General features: G+C 48.4%; 1 protein-coding gene across 19 annotated transcripts in view; it reads right to left on the bottom strand.

Annotated features, from left to right (window-relative positions):
- Positions 1 to 20797, bottom strand: part of CACNA1G (calcium voltage-gated channel subunit alpha1 G) — a 149950-nt gene that overhangs the window by 58829 nt on the left and 70324 nt on the right. For 9 of the 19 annotated variants that reach the window (XM_033002240.2, XM_033002232.2, XM_033002238.2 and 6 more), the window contains exons 11-17: positions 10589 to 10740; positions 9869 to 10054; positions 8622 to 8736; positions 7752 to 7907; positions 3421 to 3489; positions 2494 to 2520; positions 534 to 627 (exon numbers count right to left, since the gene is read on the bottom strand). In XM_033002240.2, the coding sequence (XP_032858131.2) occupies positions 534 to 627; positions 2494 to 2520; positions 3421 to 3489; positions 7752 to 7907; positions 8622 to 8736; positions 9869 to 10054; positions 10589 to 10740 (799 nt within the window). The remainder of the gene's footprint in view (positions 1 to 533; positions 628 to 2493; positions 2521 to 3420; positions 3490 to 7751; positions 7908 to 8621; positions 8737 to 9868; positions 10055 to 10588; positions 10741 to 20797) is intronic. The other 10 variants (XM_033002243.2, XM_042802485.1, XM_033002236.2 and 7 more) reach the window with 3 other exon arrangements.

The raw sequence follows: 20797 nt of genomic DNA on the forward strand, positions 1-20797 counted from the left end.
CAGATAAAGCTTGCTGGCTCTACTCCAAGCATCAGGAGGATGGGGCCAAAAAGCCCTTCTGGAGAGCTGAGAGCCCATCCTTCAGCCTGACAGAGGAGCAGGGGGATCTAAATCAGGAATGGGATCAGGTGCCAATGGAATCAGATGCTAACGAGAGAGGAGAGCAGATGCAGACCATCATGTGCTGTCCCTCAACATTCCAACCAACACCTGCCAACTCCAACCCTGGGAACCTCCTTGCCCATGCTAGGGCTCCCTCCATCCTTCCCTGTGGCTTCTCTGCCTGTGACCCTGCGGAGAGACCCGAAAAGCCCAGACCTAGGGATTGGTGAGGAGATTATGGCCCAAATGCCATCATGTTTGTCTCTGTCTGCATCTCACAATCCCACCCCACACCACATGCCTCGGTTGAGCCTGCCACGGCTTGGACTACGCCGTTCTCTTTAGGAGGGCTCTTCCCTTTGGGACACGTTGTTTCCACAGCAAAGCGAGGTTTCTGCAGAAGGAGCTGTCCTCCCAGGGTTGTTACTCACAGGCTGGATTCGACAAGTTCTTCTTAAGTCCTCCCTCCTCTTCCAGGCTGTGGGGAAAGAGATCCCCCTCGGAATCAGACTTGGAAGCATCACCCTGGAGCAAAACAGAGGGCTTCAGCAAGGAGGGCGACAGGCCACAGTTCACGGACACCCCTCTGAAAAAACGGATTCACGTCTCCAACACCACACCTACGGATCCACTGAATTTTGTACCACGATGCAACATCACCTTTCACAAAATGACGCATGCATATATTTATACCACAGACTAATTAACCTCCTACCAGGAAGACAGACTGCCTCTGGCTCCAAATGCGGTCCCAGAAAGGGATCAGAAAAAAACCCTATTGCTTAATTTTTGCTTCTGGAATTGCACACTGGGCAAATATTAGGGAAGGACAGATATCTGATGAGCAATTTTGAGACAAAAATTGACCCTACTCATCTCTCTTAATTTAAACACTATGGCTTAAAACTCCTGTGTGTGGCTCTTTCTAGTGATGCTTTGATGAAGCAATCCAGGATTCAGAAGGGGCACAAGGGACCCTGACTTTCCAACGCAGCTAATGGGCACATGTCGATGGACACCTCACCAGCGCAGAGAGGATCCAGGTGGCAGAACCTGATAACGACTGCCGTGGGTGGTCCTTCCCCTCCCAGCTGTGAGACACAACAGAAGCTTTGGTAATTTACGCTGTATCATTTTGGGGATTTAAATTCCGCTCTTTCATTTCAAACACCGGGGGTTGAAGGAGAGCTGCCGGCTTTGACATGGGTCTGTCCTCAGGAGGAGAGAGAAGAGGTTTACCATTGCTCGCAGCGTGGTGCCCGGGCTCTCGCTCGGTCTCGTGGCATGGACACGATTAAGGATGTCCCTGTGCGCCCCACTGGTTCTGTCCATTGGCACCGCAGAAAGGCGCTTAGGGTGTGGTATAGTCAGGATACACCCGATGGGCAATGGTGCTTGCCAGAACAATACCCATCCAAAAGAGGATTCACAGCTGAAACCACTGCTCTGGCAAAGGGCACCAAACCCCATCGTGATGTCCATTGGGAGGGAGGAGAGGTGGGAAGGGAGGGAGGATGCTGGGATGAGAGAAGCCAAGCAGACCCTCACTTCAGCTGCAGGAGACCAGGAGCCCCAGAAAACCCCACCAAGGCTACACTGTGCCCCCAGGAGCCCTGGCCAGAGCTGCAGAGGTTTGGTGCTCGGGTACCTGTTGGTTGTAAAAACCCAGAGGGGCCCCAGTGTGGGACTGGAGGAGGAGATGGCATCTGACACAAGGTCCTGTGCCTCTGTTAGGCAAAACCCACAAGCAATGAGCCCTAATACTCCCCTCCATGGGGTCAGTAAAGAGTTAAGGCTTTTCTTCCAGGCAGACTCGACACTTTCAGACACGTGTTTTTAAGGCAAAAGAGTGTGATGTGACGTGTTGGCTCAAAACTTGCCCTCCTGAGGATCCAGGACTTCTGTGCTATTCAGGGAAGCTCATCCTGCAGAACACAGACTGGAAAGGTCAGGAATGCACCTTGCAAGGGGGAGCAGTAAAGTCAGGCTGGCCTGAACTTCGCTGGAGTCAAACCCATGTCTCTGTATGAACAGGGGCTCCAGCTGGCTTCAGGTATGCTCCCTGCGGAGGCTCCCAGCTCAGCCCAGCAGTGGACCTGCCAGGAATTACTCATTCTCTCTAACAGGTTATTAAAAAGGAATAAATAACGAGAAGAATTTTATGTGACTTGTATTCTTGGAGTGCTCTTTAACAGCCCAAAGGAAAGTTTTAGGGTGCACAATGAGATGTGTGCTGAGATGGAAAAGCAGAGCTACGTGGGGACTTCCCACCCCCCTCCCAAGCACCAAACCTCATGTCTGGAGGGCAGAAAGCATTCCCTCCAAAACACCACGTGCCAGACTCAGTACGGTGCAGGCAAGCATCTTGCAGCCAGGGCTGCTGCCCGTTACCTGTTCTTGCACTCCCAGTTTGCCTTTCTGGATAGAAAAGGGGTTATGAGAGAACAGGGAGTTAAAATCCTTTTGGGAAATGAGGGTACGTCAAGAGGGACCAGATGGTACAATGGCTAAAGCAGCCTGTACCAAAAGGAACGGACACACTGGGATATGATGGGAAAGGGCTTTTGTGCTGAGGAAAAAGCCAGACTTCTTGGAAAGGACAGAAAGGGAAGGGAGTGGTAAAGAGAAAGACGATGTTGGCAGAAGAGTAAGGTTTGGGGCATCCTGCACTTCGGAGATCCACAGCTTCCTCAGACCTGAATGGGACCATTTCACACCCTGTAAGGCAGCATCTCACCAGCACTCCCAGCATCCTGGCCAGCCTTTCTGGGACACGCCACAGCACAGATGTCACCATCCTACCCCGTCCTGCTGAGCACAGGGCTCTCCCACACACGTGTCCACAAACAGGCTTGATTCCAGGTCCCTTCACTCGTGGGCACCCTCCTCCGCCTGCGTGATGGAGGGAGCGCTTGGCAGGCGTGCCCAGCAGTCACCAGCACCATCTGCATCCCTAGGGAGGTCCCCGGGATGTGACCACGCTGTGGAGGGGCTGTGACAGCCCCGGTGGGAGCCTTCCCTGGGGTAGGTGTCCAGAAAGGGGTTAGTGAGAGCCAGGGCTGGAGCCACATCAGCCGCCCCATAGCACCCACCTTAATTTACCTGGCTCCCCCAGAGAAGGAAGGGACTTAAAATCAAGGCTGATTTGACAATGAGGACGACAAAAAGGAAAGAAAAAAAAACCAAAAACATCCCCAAAATACCCAAACAAACCCGAAAAAAATGACAGCTACTACAATGGGAACAGCACCATGGCGTGTGACCAGGCACCATGAGAGAGACAACCACGGTGGGTGGTGGGATGTGCTGTGTACGTACCCCCGACGAGTCGACAGGCAGCTGAATACAGCTTAACTGCCCACTCGCGTCTTCTCGCTTGGAGATCTCCTGAAGGAGAAATGGGGGGGAGGGAAGGGGGAGGAAGGGGAAGGGGGGGTTCAATTTTCACACTTTCAACAGCAGGACTGAATGGGGAATCAAAAAACACATGAGAAAAGGCAGGGAAGGAGAGGGGAAGGGGGAGAAGGACAGCGTGGGGCTGCAATGGAGAGCCGGGCTGGGGCACCCACTCCACTCGGCGCAGGGAAGGGGTGGAAGATCTCAGATGAGTGAAACCCTTCGAAAGGACCAGCCTTACCTTTAAATTATGTGTTTCAAACAGAGCTTTCTTCAGCTCTTAAGTAATAATTGTGCTAATGAAACACCAGCTAATTATTGAAAACATGATTATTTTGTGGTCTTTTTGCAGCTGCATAATAGAATCTTTATTTATTATGCCTTCATTAAGCAACAATGGAGGCTTTTAATGAATGTTTGATTAACACAATATCAGTCCTCTTACAGCCAGGTGAAATACCTAATTTAAGAAAAACCACCACAAGCTGCTGTGAGTTCAGGTCCCTCCTCACCCCCATTAGTGGAGACACACATTTAAATCAGCAGGGTACCCAAACGCGGCAGGGGGGCTCGGGGCCGGGGGGCACAGCCCCATCCCGGGCTGCTTTGTCACACAAGTGGCCCCAGCATCCCTTCACAGCACCAGGAGCCAGTTTTCCCCGACCCACTCAGAAAGCACACATCATTTTTCACCTCATTGTGTTTCCCCTTCCTCAGGGGTGGCTCTCCCAACGCTCCTCGGCACGTTTCGGCAGCGCGGCCGTGCCTGGTCCCGTCCCACGAGGCTGTGGGAGGTTACGTGCTGCAGCAGGAGGGCACAGCTTGTCCCACCAGCTTAATTACTGGCCTGCAGGGCACTAGATCTTTCCTCTGCTTGCTACATGGTATGCAAAACTCATCCCACTGGAGGCTAGGATGAAGGGTTTAAAAAAGACTGATCAGCTTTGGAATCTGGATGTCTGGACAAAGGTGTCTTGCTAGCAATGTAATGGACACTTAATTTGAAGTCTTTGGTTGTAACAGAGAGAGATGTGGAAAAGCCATCAAAAGAGAAAACATGGAAACACACTCCCTTTCAAAGGAAAATCCCACTGAAACAGATAGGAATGCAAAAGTTAAGGGATGAAAGAGAAACACCATCCAAAATCCCTACTTCAAGAGAAGGGACTGCTCCCTCTGGTTGAAGCTCAGAAGAAGTCAAAGTCCATATTTCTCCAAGGATGCTACATCCAGAGAGCAGGGAATGTCCTGCAGAGGAAAGGATGAAGGAGCTGGAGGACCAGGTGTGCCAGGGAGGGAGGGGGACATGAAGGAAGGGAAGGAACAAGCCCACGATTGAGGGCAGCTGGGGATAAAGGGACATGAAACTGGGAGGATTACGAATGGAAGAATACGCTTTGGAGATAATATTACTAGGAACTCCCTTGGGAGGGGAGCTTTATGCCTGACAAAGAGGAGTCATTGCTTGCTTCAGAGAGAAGTCCCCAGGGCAGGGACCCAAGAGGTCAGGCAGCAATTTCAAATTAGTAGCTTGATCAAACAGAGCCTCTGCTCACCTTCTCTGCACCAATGCCAGGCTTGAGTTAAATCAGAGAACGCACAGTCAAAAATAACCACATTGCAGAAAGTCCTGCATGCGCCTCTTGCAAGAGAGAAGCAGGTTACCAAATAAAAAGAAGGAAGGGAAAGAAGGAGGGGAAAAAAAAAAAAAAAAGAATAAAAAGAAAAAAGAAACTCAACTCTGCAAAATATATTGCTCCGTATTTAAAGTTTGGAACAGGTCCTTTTTGTTTCTCAACTGCTTATATACATCTGCTGCCTAGCAACTGGGGCTGCAAAGCCATGCACTAAAATTAACGAGGTGCTTGCAGATTGAGGAAAGGCACTCAAGGACCAGGGAGATAAAGCCAGCAGCCCTGGGATTGTGTTTCAGCCCAGAAATCTGAAGGAGGATGGAAAAAAAAAAAACCTACAACTCAGAAGAAGGGTCAAGTGCAATCACAGGAGGGAGACGCTGGAGTTTGTTTACAGCGGGAGATGATCTCTCTATTAATTCTGCTTAGGAGAGGATCCTTTGTGTGCCGGCTAGCAAAAACCAGACCAAGATCTGTTTGCAAAGCTACACGCCAGCAAAGCTGAATAAACATAAACCAGCAAGGCCAGACCTGGCTCCCAACCTCCAGCAGACATTTGCTCCTCGTCTGCTGCGGAAAACTTGGGTTGAGCAGAGGGATCCCATTGCAATTTACTGGAAGAATGTGGAGAACTCAGAATACGTGGAAGGAATATTATTATTAAAATGCCATCATCAAAGCCCAAGATATAAAATAGCACTGTAATCAGAGTCACAAATTATAGAAATCTGGTGTGAGTTCATTGAAATGGTTGGGCAGAATTGGCCAGAGAGTATTTGATCTTTGGAGGCTGCTCTGGATCCTGGTCCCTGCACTTGCCTCTCAATACTGGCGTAAACATCACTGGCTTCGGACTGTCTCAGTGCTTTCCTGAATCAGAAGTTACTCCCTGATTTACACTGCACTTAAACCATGTTTGCAGCTTACACAGAAATCCTGGAGCTGGCTGAGACCAGCCCGGTGCTGCCCCAGCAGAGGAGAAGCAGGGGCAGGTGATGGGGCAGCCCCGCTGCAAAAAACAACCAAAAGCAAATCTGAGGGGTGCTGTAGGCAGCGTCCCTGACTCCAGGGAAGACGTACCCTCAAGGACATGGTTATTGGAATAAGATCGCAGTGCATTAAACCAGGGCATGAGTTTACAGGGGGTTATGCCATGGAACCAGCTGCCCAGGGAAAGAGGCCTGTGGTGCGGGTGGGTGTGCGGAGCGGGAGCAAGCCAGCAGGCAAGCACGGGGATGCTCTAGCACAAAGAACTGGGCTGAGCCAAGGAGCAGAGGTGTCAGCCTCCCTCAAGGACCCGGGGCTGGAAAAGGGGCTGCTGCATTTAAAGGCTGTGTCCTTTTCTCTAAGAAGCAGGTGCAGCAGGCGATCTCCCACTTTTGCAACCTTCAGAGAATCAATTTGCTAGACTGAACAGACAAAGGTTCGGTTTCGAAGCCGTCGTCACAAGCAGACAAGGAGCTTTTTGCCTCTTCTCACTCGGGCAAGGGAACATTGTGCTGTTCAGGAGAACCTAGCAGTGACCTTCCCTTCGGCTGAATGGTGGCGGGGGATTTACAGACAGAAACAGCTACAACAATAGCAAGTAAAAAAAGAAAAGCACCAACATGGAGAGAGACGATACAAAAAAAAAAAATTTCTTCTTGCTATCTCTTGGTACAAGTCCATTAATTTAACTCTAAACTGTGCTCCAAAAATAATAATAAAACCAGTTTTGTGCATAGCTGTTCATGGGGTGTTAGGATATTATCATACACAAGCAACAAATCGTAAATAATATTTAGTCACCCATGCTTATAAAAATCAGAGATAGCGTGTAAAAGCCAAGCTGTACAAGCAGATCCCTGTGAGCAGTTTTATGTTATATTTACCTCTCCAACCCCCTGGGCAAGGTGTAAAGGTCCCCTCCCCTTACTGATGTTCTTGGACAGTTGGACAATTTTTGTAGAGAGCAGGTGGCATCACACTCTGGGGACTAGGTGACATGCCCACTCTCCATGAGCTGGACAGTTGGGAAGGTGTTAGGATAAAAAAAAAAAGTTGAGTTCAAACCTAAGTGCTCCCCTGCCCTTCCATGAAAGCCTCCAGCAATCCAGGATGTCTCGTGGAAGTTCCCAGCTGGAGGAAGCAGATGGCAGAGACCAGAAATCACATACTTTAAAATGTGCAGAGCATTGCAGTGTTGGATGCAGGAAGAGCTCCATGAGTGCATACCATCAAAAAAAGATAATCGTGTCACTAATCTCTTACCAGCCTGAGTAAGTTTTCAGGAAGGGCTTTTAATCTGGCTGACAAACATGGTGAGAACTGTTTCAAAGACACTGTCATAGCAGCAATCCCATCCGCAGTGCCTGACTCACCGCTGAATTCCCACTCCCGCATTAATGCTAACAATGCTTTACATTTAAGCCCTTCATTTAGAGGGCTTGCTGTATTAAATTGCACCATGGTTAAGAAAAAGAAAGGGAAACAAAAATAAGTAAGAAAGACAATATTTCCCCCCACTCTTCATGTATCACTCTTGTAAATGTATTGCTGTGCATCTCAGAAATCAAATTCCAGGATCTGGAGGCCCTGAAACTTTAGAAGAAAGCAAAGGTATAAGCCTGAGGACATTACCTCTGTCTGGAAACCCTCTACCAGGATGGCCACCAGCAGGTTAAAGAGAACGTAATTCCCAAACGTCATGAGAGCAATGAAGTAGAGAGCAGCCCAGGAGGATGTCGATGCCATGCCATTGTAGAGCACCTTGTTCCAGTCTTCCTGGGTCAAAATCTGCAGAGGAAGGGTATCAGGAAAACGGAGATACTGGAGGACTGTGTGCCATTTCCCCTGAGCCTTGCTGGGTATCTGTGCTCTGGATGGGCCAAATGAACATTCCATTTCTGGGGTATCCACTGTAGCTATAACCACAGGAGGATAAATGTGGCTCAAGACATCTTCTGAGGCAGAACCAAAGTGAGCGTGGCTCCCATGCTGCCAGTAAGGACCCTGCCCAAACTGCCCCGACTCCCACCCGCACCACGGGACGCATTCAGCTGTCGGAGTGCAACGTTGCGTGGGTCAGACCTTTTATTTGGTTGGCCAGAACAGCTAAAAGTCCTTCAGAGATCCAGCCATTCCACAGCTCAGAGCTGCTAGAACAAAAAACTGCACATATCAATTATGGGCTTAAAGTGGATTCTGTTCTTTGTCGAGGTATCAACGCAAATGCTCCTGATCTCCTCCTCTCCATCTCTACCCTCTGCACTTCCTTTCACCCACCCACCCTGCAATTTCAAGAGCCTGCTACCTCAGCAGCCCCTCCTCATTAGCGTTCTGATTTATTCTGTAAAATGGTCTGAAAATCCCTGTGTTCCTGCACTTGTGGTTTTGGTTCCTCTCCCTTCCACAAGCAGTGTCACTAAGCTCTGTCAGATGCTTTGGAAAACAACCCCAGCCCCTACAGCCCCAAAACACACATGAGTTGTGACGTTTTCCATTTTGTACCTGGAAAACGGTGACAATGGCCCAGAGCAATGAGTCGAAGTTCTTCCTGTCGGGCAGTGTGTCACCATCTCGCTCTGAAGCAAACTTACAGCCAAAGAGGTGCATCCCCAGGATGCTGCACGGGAAAGAAAGCAGGGGCTTGACAAGAGGACCACAGTACAAACCAGTAATCACACAGCAAGGCTGACTGTCTCCTGGTTTCACCTGGGCAATTTTTTTTTTTTTTTTCCTAAAAAAGATGAATCATTCATTCACTGAAAAATATGCCTCAAGATCATAAAAACCAGTTGTGAATTTGGGTCAAATCTGTCAAAAAGTTTCAACCAAAAAGTATGCCTGCTCCTTATTTTTCTTCTCTGCTTTGTTTTTTTTTTTTTTTAAGTCAAAAGATTTTGTTTAGAAAATGTTGAAACACAATGTTTCGACTTTCTGTTTTGCAATGACACATTTTCGGCAAAATATGCTTAAATTGAATTAGGAAGACAAAAAGGGTTTCTGTGAAATGCCTGAATGAGACCTATCAGGGGACCTTAAACCGCTTTTTCAATTTTGACAAGAAAACAGAATACCTTTCATTTTAGATTGATACTAAAAGAATAATTTGGTTTCCTCTACTCTCGGCCAGTAACCTGAATAATTTACAGCTCTACTGAGCACCATGGTGGTTTTGGAGTGAAATGTTTTACTGGGAGAAGGGACATTAGTCCATGGAAGAGACTGACTTTCTTCAGCCTTCCCAGAGTCTGGATTGCTGGAACACCAGCGCTGGCTGTTACAAGATGACAGGCTCTTCTCAAAATCTAGACCAAAATCCAAAAATTCGGGGCTACTCCAAGCCTATTTCTAACATTTCCACTTCTCAGAAGAAGAGGCCATACAAGAACACGAGCACCACCACGGCTGACTTTATTTTAGGAACATCGCCCTCTCCTTGGCAATATTTTTAGCACCAGGCTTTCTGCTAGTCGGTAAGTAATGGGACCACTGTCTTGGGGTGATGTCAAGGAATCATCCAAATGAAAGATTTTCTTGTAAATCATTTTGCAAAGACAGATGTTTCGTTTGGTCAGAGTTAAGAGGATTTAGTCAGGGCAGCAGGCCACGGCCAGTGCCAGCCAGTGATGCTGTTCCTGGGACCATTCAGCTCAGCCACGTCCTGGTATGGACCCTAGCATCTCCTTATCCCACCATGGGGTCCCACCAAAAAACCCAGAGCAACCTCAGGGTGGAGAATCAAAAGCACTTACCTAAAGATGAATATGAAGAGCATCAGCAACATACAGAACGTGGCCACGTTGTCCATGGTCTTCATGAGGACAACAAGCTGGCGCTGCAGGGCTGGCATGAAGCGGACCAGCTTCAAAACTCGCATGAGCCGAAAGGTCCGCAGAACGGAGAGCCCCCCGCCTTGCTGGCCCACTATCTCCCACACGCTGAGGGAGAAAAAAAGTCACGGCAGGATGAGAAGACAAAGCCTAATGCAGAGGCACGGAGGAGCGGAAGAAAAGGGAGGGTGAAATTCAGAGAGAAGAGGGTTGGAAAGTGGGCAGAGACATGCTGCCAATGCCCACGGTGAGCTGGACTCCATCCAGGCTTGCAAAGAGCAGATCCCCACTAGAGTGTCAAAAACACGCCTGCAAATCGGTGGCTGCAGCTGCAGGGGCAATTACAGCCTTTACACATGCCAGAAAACCTGAGAGCTACTTAATTGGGCACTGGTTGTGCCATTTGGATCCTAGAGTTTCCCAGGACATTGGGACTGATAGCTTTCTGATTGGGTCTCTATCTAAAATGACCATAAAGTAACCCCAAGATATGTATTAGCAGTCATGTCCAAATGCATTAATTTACAGCAGAGAAATATAAAGTAACAGGGAAAGGTATTTATGCCCACTCTCCATTACTTTCTGTTTAATTAAACAGCCAAATGAGAGGAAATATACATAAAGAAAGCTCTAGGTTTGTACCTAATCACCACGATGATCCCATCAAAGATGTTGTATGGATTCTTAATGTAGCCAAAAGGACCATAAACGAGCACTTTCAACAGCATCTCCAGGGCAAAGAGGCTTGTGAAGACTATGTTGCTGATCTCCAGGGCATTGGTAAGCTCCTCTGGCTGGGGAAAGAAAAGGGAGACGGTAAGCAGCACAGCTCCATATCCAAAATTACACCTGGAAATACGACAAGCCCCAACACTGCAAATGTAAAAATACCGATGCTAGAGGTGTAGCAAGAAAACAGCAATAGCTCACTCAAAGCCCAGGAGAGAGAAGAAAAATACTATCAGAGTGTTTAAGATTTATACATCTGTTGTAAATTGAGCAGGTAAATCCAGACATGGACTTCACGTTAATCGCAGCTTTAGTGCCACCTCAGGAGGTTTATGTAGAAGTGGTGTGTACTGAGTCTTAACACTTTCACACCCTCCAAACCAATTTGTCTTATGCAGAAGGGAAAGTCAGACCATTTTCTCACATAAATATCCTTTTAGGGCCTGTCTTTTTATTTAGTATCTCATCAAAATATTTAAGCTAAGATTTTTCAAAAGCAGAATTTGAGGTACGGCTCAAAAAAACCTCATTATCAGGAGGTCCCAAATACTGCTACTGAGGAAGGGCCTGATCCTGGCATTCCAGGCTGGCAATCTAAAAATAGAGGTATGAAAAAACCTTAACAAACAGACTTCCAGTAATCTTAGACCTGAATTAATACCTTTCATGTTTTTCCAGCATATTTCACAGAGGGTTCCCAACAATGCCTGCAGACACCCAGCGCTGCGCTTTCCCCGACGGGTGGGCGGGCATTATTGGAAAACATATGGCAGAAGACAAAAACTGGTGGCGTAGTCTGTTTAGGATCAGTCAGTGGCAAAGACAGGAGCAGAATCTGCAGTACCGGATCCCTTCCCCCCATTTAACCCCAACACAGAGATGCAGCTGCATGTTTTTACTTAACGGCTTCATTAAAATCAGGAGCCAATGTCCTGCTGGCAGATGGCCATGAGGTCATGTCGGCGGTGCCGAGGTGCCCCACAGGGCAGTGGCCTGGCACAGTTCACTGAACACCTTCTGCACACCAGGTGCTGGATTCCTCTCAGGGGTAGTTTGGCACTTAACTCAGATACTTTTCTAAATCCCCACATGTAACCACCTGCAGCTTTAGATGCCTGAACACCATGGTGGGCTATGGCCAGATGTGCAGGTTCACAGCAGCTACACCACAAGCAGAAGCCAATGTGCAACGAATGTTGCTGACTGCTCCCATCACTTATATGAAACACCTTCATGGCTGGCCAAAAGCTTCCTACAATAGACCAGGAGATGCCATGGAACATGTTGTGGCACAAGAGGTGACCCAATCCCAACCCAACACCATGGGATCCAGGAGAAGGGATGGCTCAGGGGCAGGGTCGACACTTGATCAACTGTATTTCATAGCCCCAAGAAGCTACAACGATCAAAGGCTTTACAAATATACGGTGGCAAATAAACCCATATGGGCATTCAACTCTCTTTCTCAGGGTTGAAGTCTCCAGGCACATCTGGCCAAGCCCTTGCAGCTCCAGTTCCTTTAACCCAGTGTGATGGTGGATGGGGATACAAATTGGTCTGATGTTATCTCAGCGTGGTAGTGTAATCCCTGAGGACCTCCACTGATACTGCTGGGACCTTATGATGACACAGAAATGGTCCCAGGATAGCAAAGGGGAAAACAGCAGCATTGAAAAGTAATAAAAAAAGAAAAAATAGGGGGTGTTGAACACTTTCTATACCTCCAACATCCTCACTGAGGAACAGATCCCTTGGCTAGAGTTTGCCAACACACCCAACATACAGCCCAAATTGCCTCCTTGCTGATCTAGAGCTAAAATACAAATGCTCCAGCTCCCGATATTAAACGCAGTCCTGGCTTAAAATCATATACCTATGGGATCACTCAGACACAAAGTAATAAATAGGCCGAGAACTTATATGTCAAGCTGCACCTCAGGACAATTTCAAATAGCTGAAAGTCTACATTAGTCACAAAAAAAATGCCAACTCATTCATGAGTGCCCCAGAGCTGAGGCAGGCTGTGCTGTTATCATCACCGCAGCAGTGCTGCTGGAAAAGAAACTTGTTCCTGGAAGCTTTTCTTCTCATCCATCAGCGGCACTAACCTGGGCCCCAAAGGCTGATTTCCACCCTCTGTCCCCGCTCTGCGCCTGCGCTGCCAAATCTAACCGGCCCCGCAGGTGCAACCCGGTTAAGTCCCTCGATGCCTGAGCAGCACCCATCACCTCCCGCAGCATCCCTTCCCCGCAGAGCTGACATGGAAAATCCAAGCACCCCCAGCAGGGATGTCGTGTCAATAGTGTGGATTAATGAAACGGCACCTTGCGAGCACCTTCTGGTTGGAGATGTTACTGGGGTATATAAATCTGGATGGGAGGCGCTGGCAGGGCACAGCTGGGTGATGTGTGGAGCCACGGGGGGAGCAGAATTTATGCTGCAACTCTCCCCGGACCCCAGTACCCACTGGAAGGGCTGTGACCCCCCCCCAGCCCACGAAACATTCCTCCCAGCCCATGAGAGCCCAAATACCCCTGACACTGGCACAGCACGGCTATGGGTCAGACAGTGCAGAATGGTGATGGCTCAGCACCTACAGCAGTGCTGGATCCATCCACCTTCCTCTGCTTCACCCCAGAAAAGCTGCCCGGCCCCCCAGTCCTCCTCCGCACACTCTTTTCCATTTTCCTTGCAGGATACTGTTTTCAATATCTGAATCACTGGGTGCCCATAATAAAAAATGAAGAGTGAGATCTCCTGAACCAGAGGTGAGAATTAATATCCAAAAATCTAAGATTAATGGCCAAAATGGGTTGAAAGAGGAAGGGAAAACTTCCCTTTCACCTGGCCAGAACAGGAGGGTCTCCAGGGCAGCCTGGAGCTCTGCCGGGGAGGGCAAGGCGAGCAGCAGCTGGAAGCACACCACATCCAGACCTGGCTGAAACCAAGGAGCTCTTTTGCTTTGGGAAGCAGCACATCCCGAAACAGTTGAGACTGGACCATGCAAATTAGTAGGAGGATTTTTGCAGCTGGCTGTGGATCGCTCTCCCCCAAGCCCCTGGCTCCCATTCAGGGGGTCCCCCAAATCAGCTCATGAGCTCCCTGCAATAGCTCTGCACCCCTTTCAAGGCGCCACTGCTGCAGCCAGTCCATGGGGCACCTACCCAGACCCTTGCCACAAGCATCCCCGGGAATTATTTATAAAATAGAGGTGAGCTGAAATCGTGATCCTACCCAAGGGGGATCACAGCCAAGCAGTGGAGGTTCAAGCACATCTGAGAATGCCAGCTATGGGATCTTCATGCAGTCATAGATGCGTATAGATAATAAGACTGTTTATAAGATGCTTCTGCTCTAGAGGAATCACAAACATGTCTGAGATATCTTTCCAATACAGCAGGAAAGTGGCTTTTCGCTCCCATGGGAATTGAAATTGTCATCCCAGCCCAAACAGGAATGCAGAGTTTCAGAATTGGCGAACTGAAACACTTTGTGCCCAAAATTTTGAAAGCTCTCCCCTCCATTTCAGTCCCTATTCCCTTATCCATTTGCTCTGTATTGTAAATCAACCAAAATTAAAACACATAAATGTCAGCTTGAAGAACATGGAACTTTTTGTTCCCCAACTGTTCAAATAGACATTTCAAATATCTCAGACAATGATTTCAATAAATTTTATTTTTTTTAAAGTCTGTTCACTGAAACCGCTCCCCCTCCCATGAATAGCTTCCAGTTTGATAAATGGCCATTTTCTGACAATAACTGTCTAATCAAAACAATATTGACCAGCTCTAGACATAATGTACCTGGGAGAGACGCTGACTCCTGGCACACAACCAGCTCCACGGGTCCTCGCCAGGCATGGAGATAAAGCCAGTAAAATCAAGCAGCTTTCCCCTCCAAGGGCCGCAACACAGCAGCCACAGAAAGTAGCATCATTCCTGTGACAAAATGATATATCTGGAAAACAAACCCCTCCAGGAACAACCCCCCACACCCCCCCCATAAAGGGCATTTTGTGGGGAAGCAGAGCCTAAGGTGCAGGTCCTGGGGTTTCTTTGCAGCACAAAGCCTCATGCCCACCACCCCGATTACAGCACATCTGCCACAGCCTCAGCTTCTCCATTAAAAGAAGAGCCTGCTAATTCTCTCATCAGTAGCAGCAGTGACTAATTAAAAGGAAAGCATGCTATGATTAAACAAGCAACACCCAGAAAGAGTGAGATACAAATGCAATTCAGCTGTGGCACGAAACACCAGCTCTTCTGATGACTATTCAGTAAATACTGAATTTTGTTTCCAGGACACCTCGCTTTGCTGGACACACAGACATGGTGTCCTGGATAAATCATCCCCTGTTAGCTCTCTGTTTGTGTAGTGTCGATTTGTTGATGTACCAAACAGCACATTGACAAGCTCTGACAGCACATAAAATAGGAGCAGACAGCGCAGCATCTCTCATAAACACCACACGGCAAACGAAGGCGGCAGGGAGGAGGCGAGCCACGGGTGCCTGCCCAGACGTAACCCTGCCTGCCAGGGTGCAAACCGTGGTGGCAAGGAGGGGGTACTCCCTGCACCCCGACCGGAGGTGTCAGACAGGGCTGCCTGGCACCAAGGAGGGCACTGCCATGGGGGACACGAGGAGGCAAGGGGAGATGTCCCCAGGTACTAAATGTTGCCTGGAGGGGTATCTCAGAGCTGGACCAAAAGGAGCCTTGCCCTTCATTCAGCAATAAGCTGTAATGTATTTCTTTCAGTTTTGTGGTTTTGTTTTTGTTTTTTTTTCTTTTTAAAACTGAAAAGAAGCTCGTGAACAAGGTTTCTGAAGGGGCTTGCTCCATTTTCATCTGGGCATGAGGCGGTGGCACAGGCTACTCCTTCCTGTGCACAAGGCTCCAACGTGTTTGCTGAGCAAGTGGCTGCAGGCAGTGGAGTGGGGAAAAAGGTGAGGAAAGGGGCTGGGGTCATTAAAAGCGCAAGCCTCCGGGGCTGTGTTCCCCAATTCCTGAAAGGCAGGCCCCGTTACAGGATGAAGTGCAACCAAGTGCCCTGGCAGACAGTGCACAGAGCTTACAAGGCTCCTACTCCTGCCTTCCCCCAGCCATGACCCATGTAAGGCACAGGTCCTTCATCATCATCAGACCTGCGCCCAACGCCGTGGGCACGTCTGGCAGGGATCCGGCCATCCCCATTTCCCCCTTGCCCAGGCAGCAAGATACAGGCTGTGGCCAAGCCTGGCCTTGCCCAGCCCCTGCCCCTGGGGATGTCTGCACAAAAGAGCAGAAGCACCCCAGGGTCTTCCCTCTCTATTTTGATAACAATATAATAAAATAGAAAAAACACTCTGTCTCGCCACAGCACAGAGGGAGGGAGGGGGTGACCGGCCAGGAGGCAGATCCCTCCTGATCCCAAGGGCTCTGCTTCTGCAAGCGGATCCAGAAGACCATGAAAACTTCCAACTCATTCAAATGGCTACAGAATAAAACCCGTCTGAAATCATTACCATGGCAACTAAGGAAAAATAACACAGAAAGAAAATACCAACCTCAGCTATTTCACAGGAAACACCAACAGCATTTTACTGACTCATCATTTGCACATTTTTAATATATATACATAAGAAAAATATCAAACAGGTCACACAAAGAGACAATTTTCAACCTGACACCGCTCCATTAAGATCCTCTCCACCCTCCACATGGGTGCAGAGACGCACTGGGTCCGCCTAGAACCAGGAGCCAGACCGCGAGTCCTGGAGCAAAATGCAAGAAATTCTGATGAACGGAAGCAGCTATTAATTAACAAAATGAGGTGCCCTTGTTTTGCCCTCTCCCATGCTGATTCCCCATCACTCTGTGTCCTCAGTCAACCAACAAGACTTCTCCATGCCCTGACCTCATCACACCCACATTATTCCGCCTGCCTTAGTGTACCCGCTGAGCCATGGCCATCCAAAAAACACTTTGTTTCCCTTGGATAAATACAGCTCCTCTTAGCTCCAGAGCTGCTTGCTACTTTATAAATAGAAACTCAATCCACACATACTTTCAGCCATGGGATTTGTTGTTTTGGGGGCTCCTTAAAAGGCATGGGGCTTTAGGTATTGTCCTGGGTACAGTAGGGTGAACCTGAGCCGTGTTTAATCAGAGCCTGATAGGCTTTCTCTATGCATCCTTTGCCAAATCGGTTAAAGAAAACAATTCAGAAAGTAGCAGGATTGCAGTGGTTTTTGCTCTGCTCCTCCTGGGGATGGAGACATGGAAATGGCAGTGTGCTCGCTGCTTGGTGGGCTGGAGGAGGACTGCTGGGAAGTTCAGGATTTATAGGCATTTATTAAAAGGAAATTACTTTGACAGACAAGCGAACAAGTCCAGTTTCATCCCATCACCACATGGGAAAGAAGGATTTTGTTATGGGCTGAGTGGAGACTGAATATTTCATGCCACAGTAAGTAATGCTGTAAGAAAGGGAGGAAAGCAGCTTTCATCTCAGAGAAATTGGAGCTGTCGGCACAAAAGAGACTCCCCTTCCAGCATTGCCGCTAATCTCCTCACCATCCATCCATTCTTCCCTGTTCCAATTAACAAATGTCCTTTCCCACCCCACACCTGAAGAAGGAAGGAGCTGAGTCCCATGGACATAGCACCTTCTGGTGCAAGACCTTCCTTCTCCACCACATCCTTGTTGAACAACCATGGCCAACAACGAAATTCCCTGTCCCCAGATGCCCTTATGGGGCCATGTCCCCATGCACCTCTGCCTCTTGTCCACCCCAAGCCTGGGGTGCAAATGAGGGGATGAGCCCTGAGCATGATGGAGAAACTCATTGACCAACCCTGAAGGGACCTGCCATGAACTGTCCCTGCCCAAGACCATAGACATGACCTGCAGATCATGCTCTCCTCCCCCAAGCCCTGGGTCTGGGCTCTCTTTACCACTCTCAGCAGGCACGGCAGAATTTCTTGCCTGAACTCCTTATCTCTCTCAGCTTGAGATTTCTGGATGAATATTATCCCAGAAAATGCAAGAAAAACATGAACTGGCTCATCCATCTGCCCAGGTTTCGAAGGAGCTTAAGCTGAACAAAAGCTGTATTTCCACTTGGTCACACCTTGTAAGTACTTAAGATTTAAACCCCTCTATTTCTAGTTAATCTAAACCAAGTTTGAAACTTATCTCCCCATTAGTACTTGAGAAGGTACGGGGGTGGGGGGTGCGGGTGGCGCAGAGGGAGGAAATAAAAAAAGAGAAAGGGAAAGGCTGTCTCTGTATGGCTTCTGAACAGTTCTGCTGAAGCTGGGTTTCTGATGCTGGTAACACTATCTCTAATGCTGACAGACATCCACGGGGGAAAAGCCGGTCAGTTCCTAACATCAGCAAAAAAACAATTATAACAAAGAGCTGAAATCCAGCAGAGACGATGGAAAAAGCTCTTGGCTCCTGTGGCTGCTCCTGCTGGGGGCTGAGCGGGGTGGGAAGGGGCTCTGTGAGGACACGAGGGGCAGCAGGGCAGAATCACGGGCACCAACAGCACTGGGACCAACCTCTACCAGGAGAATCAGGGAAAAATATGGACTGATCTCCGGGAAATCACCAACAATCAGCAAGCAGGAGCACTTACAGATGAAGACATTTGGTGGTGCAAGCTGAGGATGCTCCAGAAGCTCTAGCTGGGTTTGCTGGCTCCCACCCAAGGGGAACAGCCACAGTAATCAAAGAAGAAGCAGAGAGAAATGCCCAGCTATCTGCAGAGAGCAGTGATTTTTCATCCGTGTGGAGATGAAGTGAGTTTCGAAAGCACACATCATTTTCCCATTTCACTGAGCTGGAGTCTCTTCTCAGCACTGCCTGAGCAGAGATAACACAAGGATACAGATGGCAGCTGAAACAACAGCTGTAATGATAGGATCTGAAGCAGCCCGAGTATTTCCAGCCTCTGAACTAAATTAACAGGAAAGGATTGACACTTACGGCTCTCCATCCAGGGCGCTGAAGAAAATTTTAGTAGATGTCAAGGAATTCACATAGGCTCATCCCTAAAGTATGCAGAGAACTGAATTATCTGATAAAAAACCCATACACTTTCCAGTTGCATGAAATCTCATTTAATTTTCAAATTATTCAGTCTCCAGAACCAGGATAAAGTCTGATTTATAGACACAGCCCATTTTTTAAACAATGATGAAGGCCGTGGCACCCCTGTATTTTGCCTGGTGCTCTGGAAGAGCTTCGCAAGCGAGTCAATTAAAACACGTGAGTTGCTACAAGACCTCGTAAACCCTTCAAATCACTGAGGAGCGGAAGAACTCCTGAGGTCCATAAAAAGAATTACCCCCAATAACAAACAGAGAGCTGGTTTTGAAGTCAGTGATCATAGTGATTAACAGCTCTGATGACTTCCATTAGTTTTGACTTGACTCCTCCAGTCTCCAACAACAAACTGTTAATAAGAGTAATTTCTGCTTAAGCAGGAGCTAATTGAATACAGCACGTGCAAATCTATAGGGCACCTCGTTTTCCTACTGTGAGAGTGCCCTATGCAGCTGTAGCACTGAGAAATTAAGTTGACACTAGCTACAAACCCTGTATTGGGCAAAGCCAGCAGATGCCGAGGGAGGGAAAGCCTCGCTGTGCTGCCAAAGCTTTGATCACTTGGCTAAGAGTAGCTGGCACAGGGCTGGAGAGATGTGTAATGGAGTTAAATAGAGACATGGGATATGCACCAAAGTGGAAGTGGAGATATCTATAGGAAGAGAAGACGATGCATGAATGTGGGACCTTGCAAGCTCCCGGGAAGAGCCTGGGGCAGACAGAGGTTAGCCAGGGAGAGATTGTCTCATTGATTTAAGGGACGCACACGCATGCATAAGTGCCCTCCTGAATCAAAGCCTAAGGAATCAGGGGAAGTACCAATTCAGACATTTCATCACAGATAAAAGTTGGACTGTACTATTAAGGTCACAGTTGGAGCAAAGCAGCCGAGGTGCAGAGTTCAGGGGATGTAGCACCGGTTTGCATCAGTGTGTGATGCAGAGAGCCCTCGGTGCGGCACCAGCTGCTGCCTTGATGTGTCTGTGAGTCCCTGCACTCGCAGGAAAAAAATCAAGAGAGGTGCAAGAGACACCAAAAATATTTTATAAGAAAAAGATTTCCTTCCTTCTTGACCTGGAGGCCTGACGCAAATCCACACACATGAAAGAAGCCAAAATTTAGATGTCCTGGATTGACCTGAAGTGGAGCTGTGGAAGTCAGATGGGACACGGTGTTGCCCACAACCACCCTGTGCAGGCAGACCAGGGCGAGCCGGGAATCACGCACCCTGCGAGCTGCAGCTCACCCCCGGATCCTCCAAAGCCTCTTCCAGAGGCAAATGAGCACTTGGCAAGATCTCATTTTGGCACATAGGGATGTCAAAGGAGCAGCCTCCATATTTCCAACAAATCTGCAGCTGCCCTCCACCACTCCTGCAGCCAGCAGCAAAACGTTCAACTTGGCTTGAAACTGGGGGAGATTAGGATGCTCTTGACCACCGAGTCCTCGGACTAAAGTGCTTCTGACCCCTAAATCACTCTTATTTTTTGAGGCAGCACTCACAAATGGATCCAGACCTGCTGTCCTCCAGCCTGCCCAGGACTTTAGAAACTAGCACAGACTCAAGCCCCCCAATACCTGGGGCACAAGCCTGCCAAATCCCTGCTGTCCAGCTCTGTTACACCATTTCTCCGTGGAGCAATGAAATGTTCCTCCCACATGAAGAAATCAATCAGTGGGTGTCACGACAGCTAATAATTTTGTTACCTTCTTCCCTGCACGCTGAACTCAGGCAGAAGCAGAAGTACATAAATACCATTTGGGTGACTATTATAAATGCTTAAACCTGGAGCCTAATGGTTCCTCCATGCCAGCAGGTTTTCTAATGCTGCTGCAGTTACTGACCCTTCACCTCCCCTCTCGATCATCCTGGATACGTGAAAATTTCACATCCTCTGATGCTGATTAGGAAGACTCCCATGTTCTCTAGCCTCCACTGTTTACATAAATAGACACTTTAATGCATTTTGCCAGCAAGCTTTCCTCCGATGCTTTGGCACAGATGGTTGATATTTCCATGCCGCAGCA

This window comes from Tyto alba, unplaced genomic scaffold, assembly GCF_018691265.1.
Source record: "Tyto alba isolate M040663 unplaced genomic scaffold, T.alba_DEE_v4.0 Super-Scaffold_39, whole genome shotgun sequence".
Classification (NCBI taxonomy): Eukaryota; Metazoa; Chordata; class Aves; order Strigiformes; family Tytonidae; genus Tyto; species Tyto alba.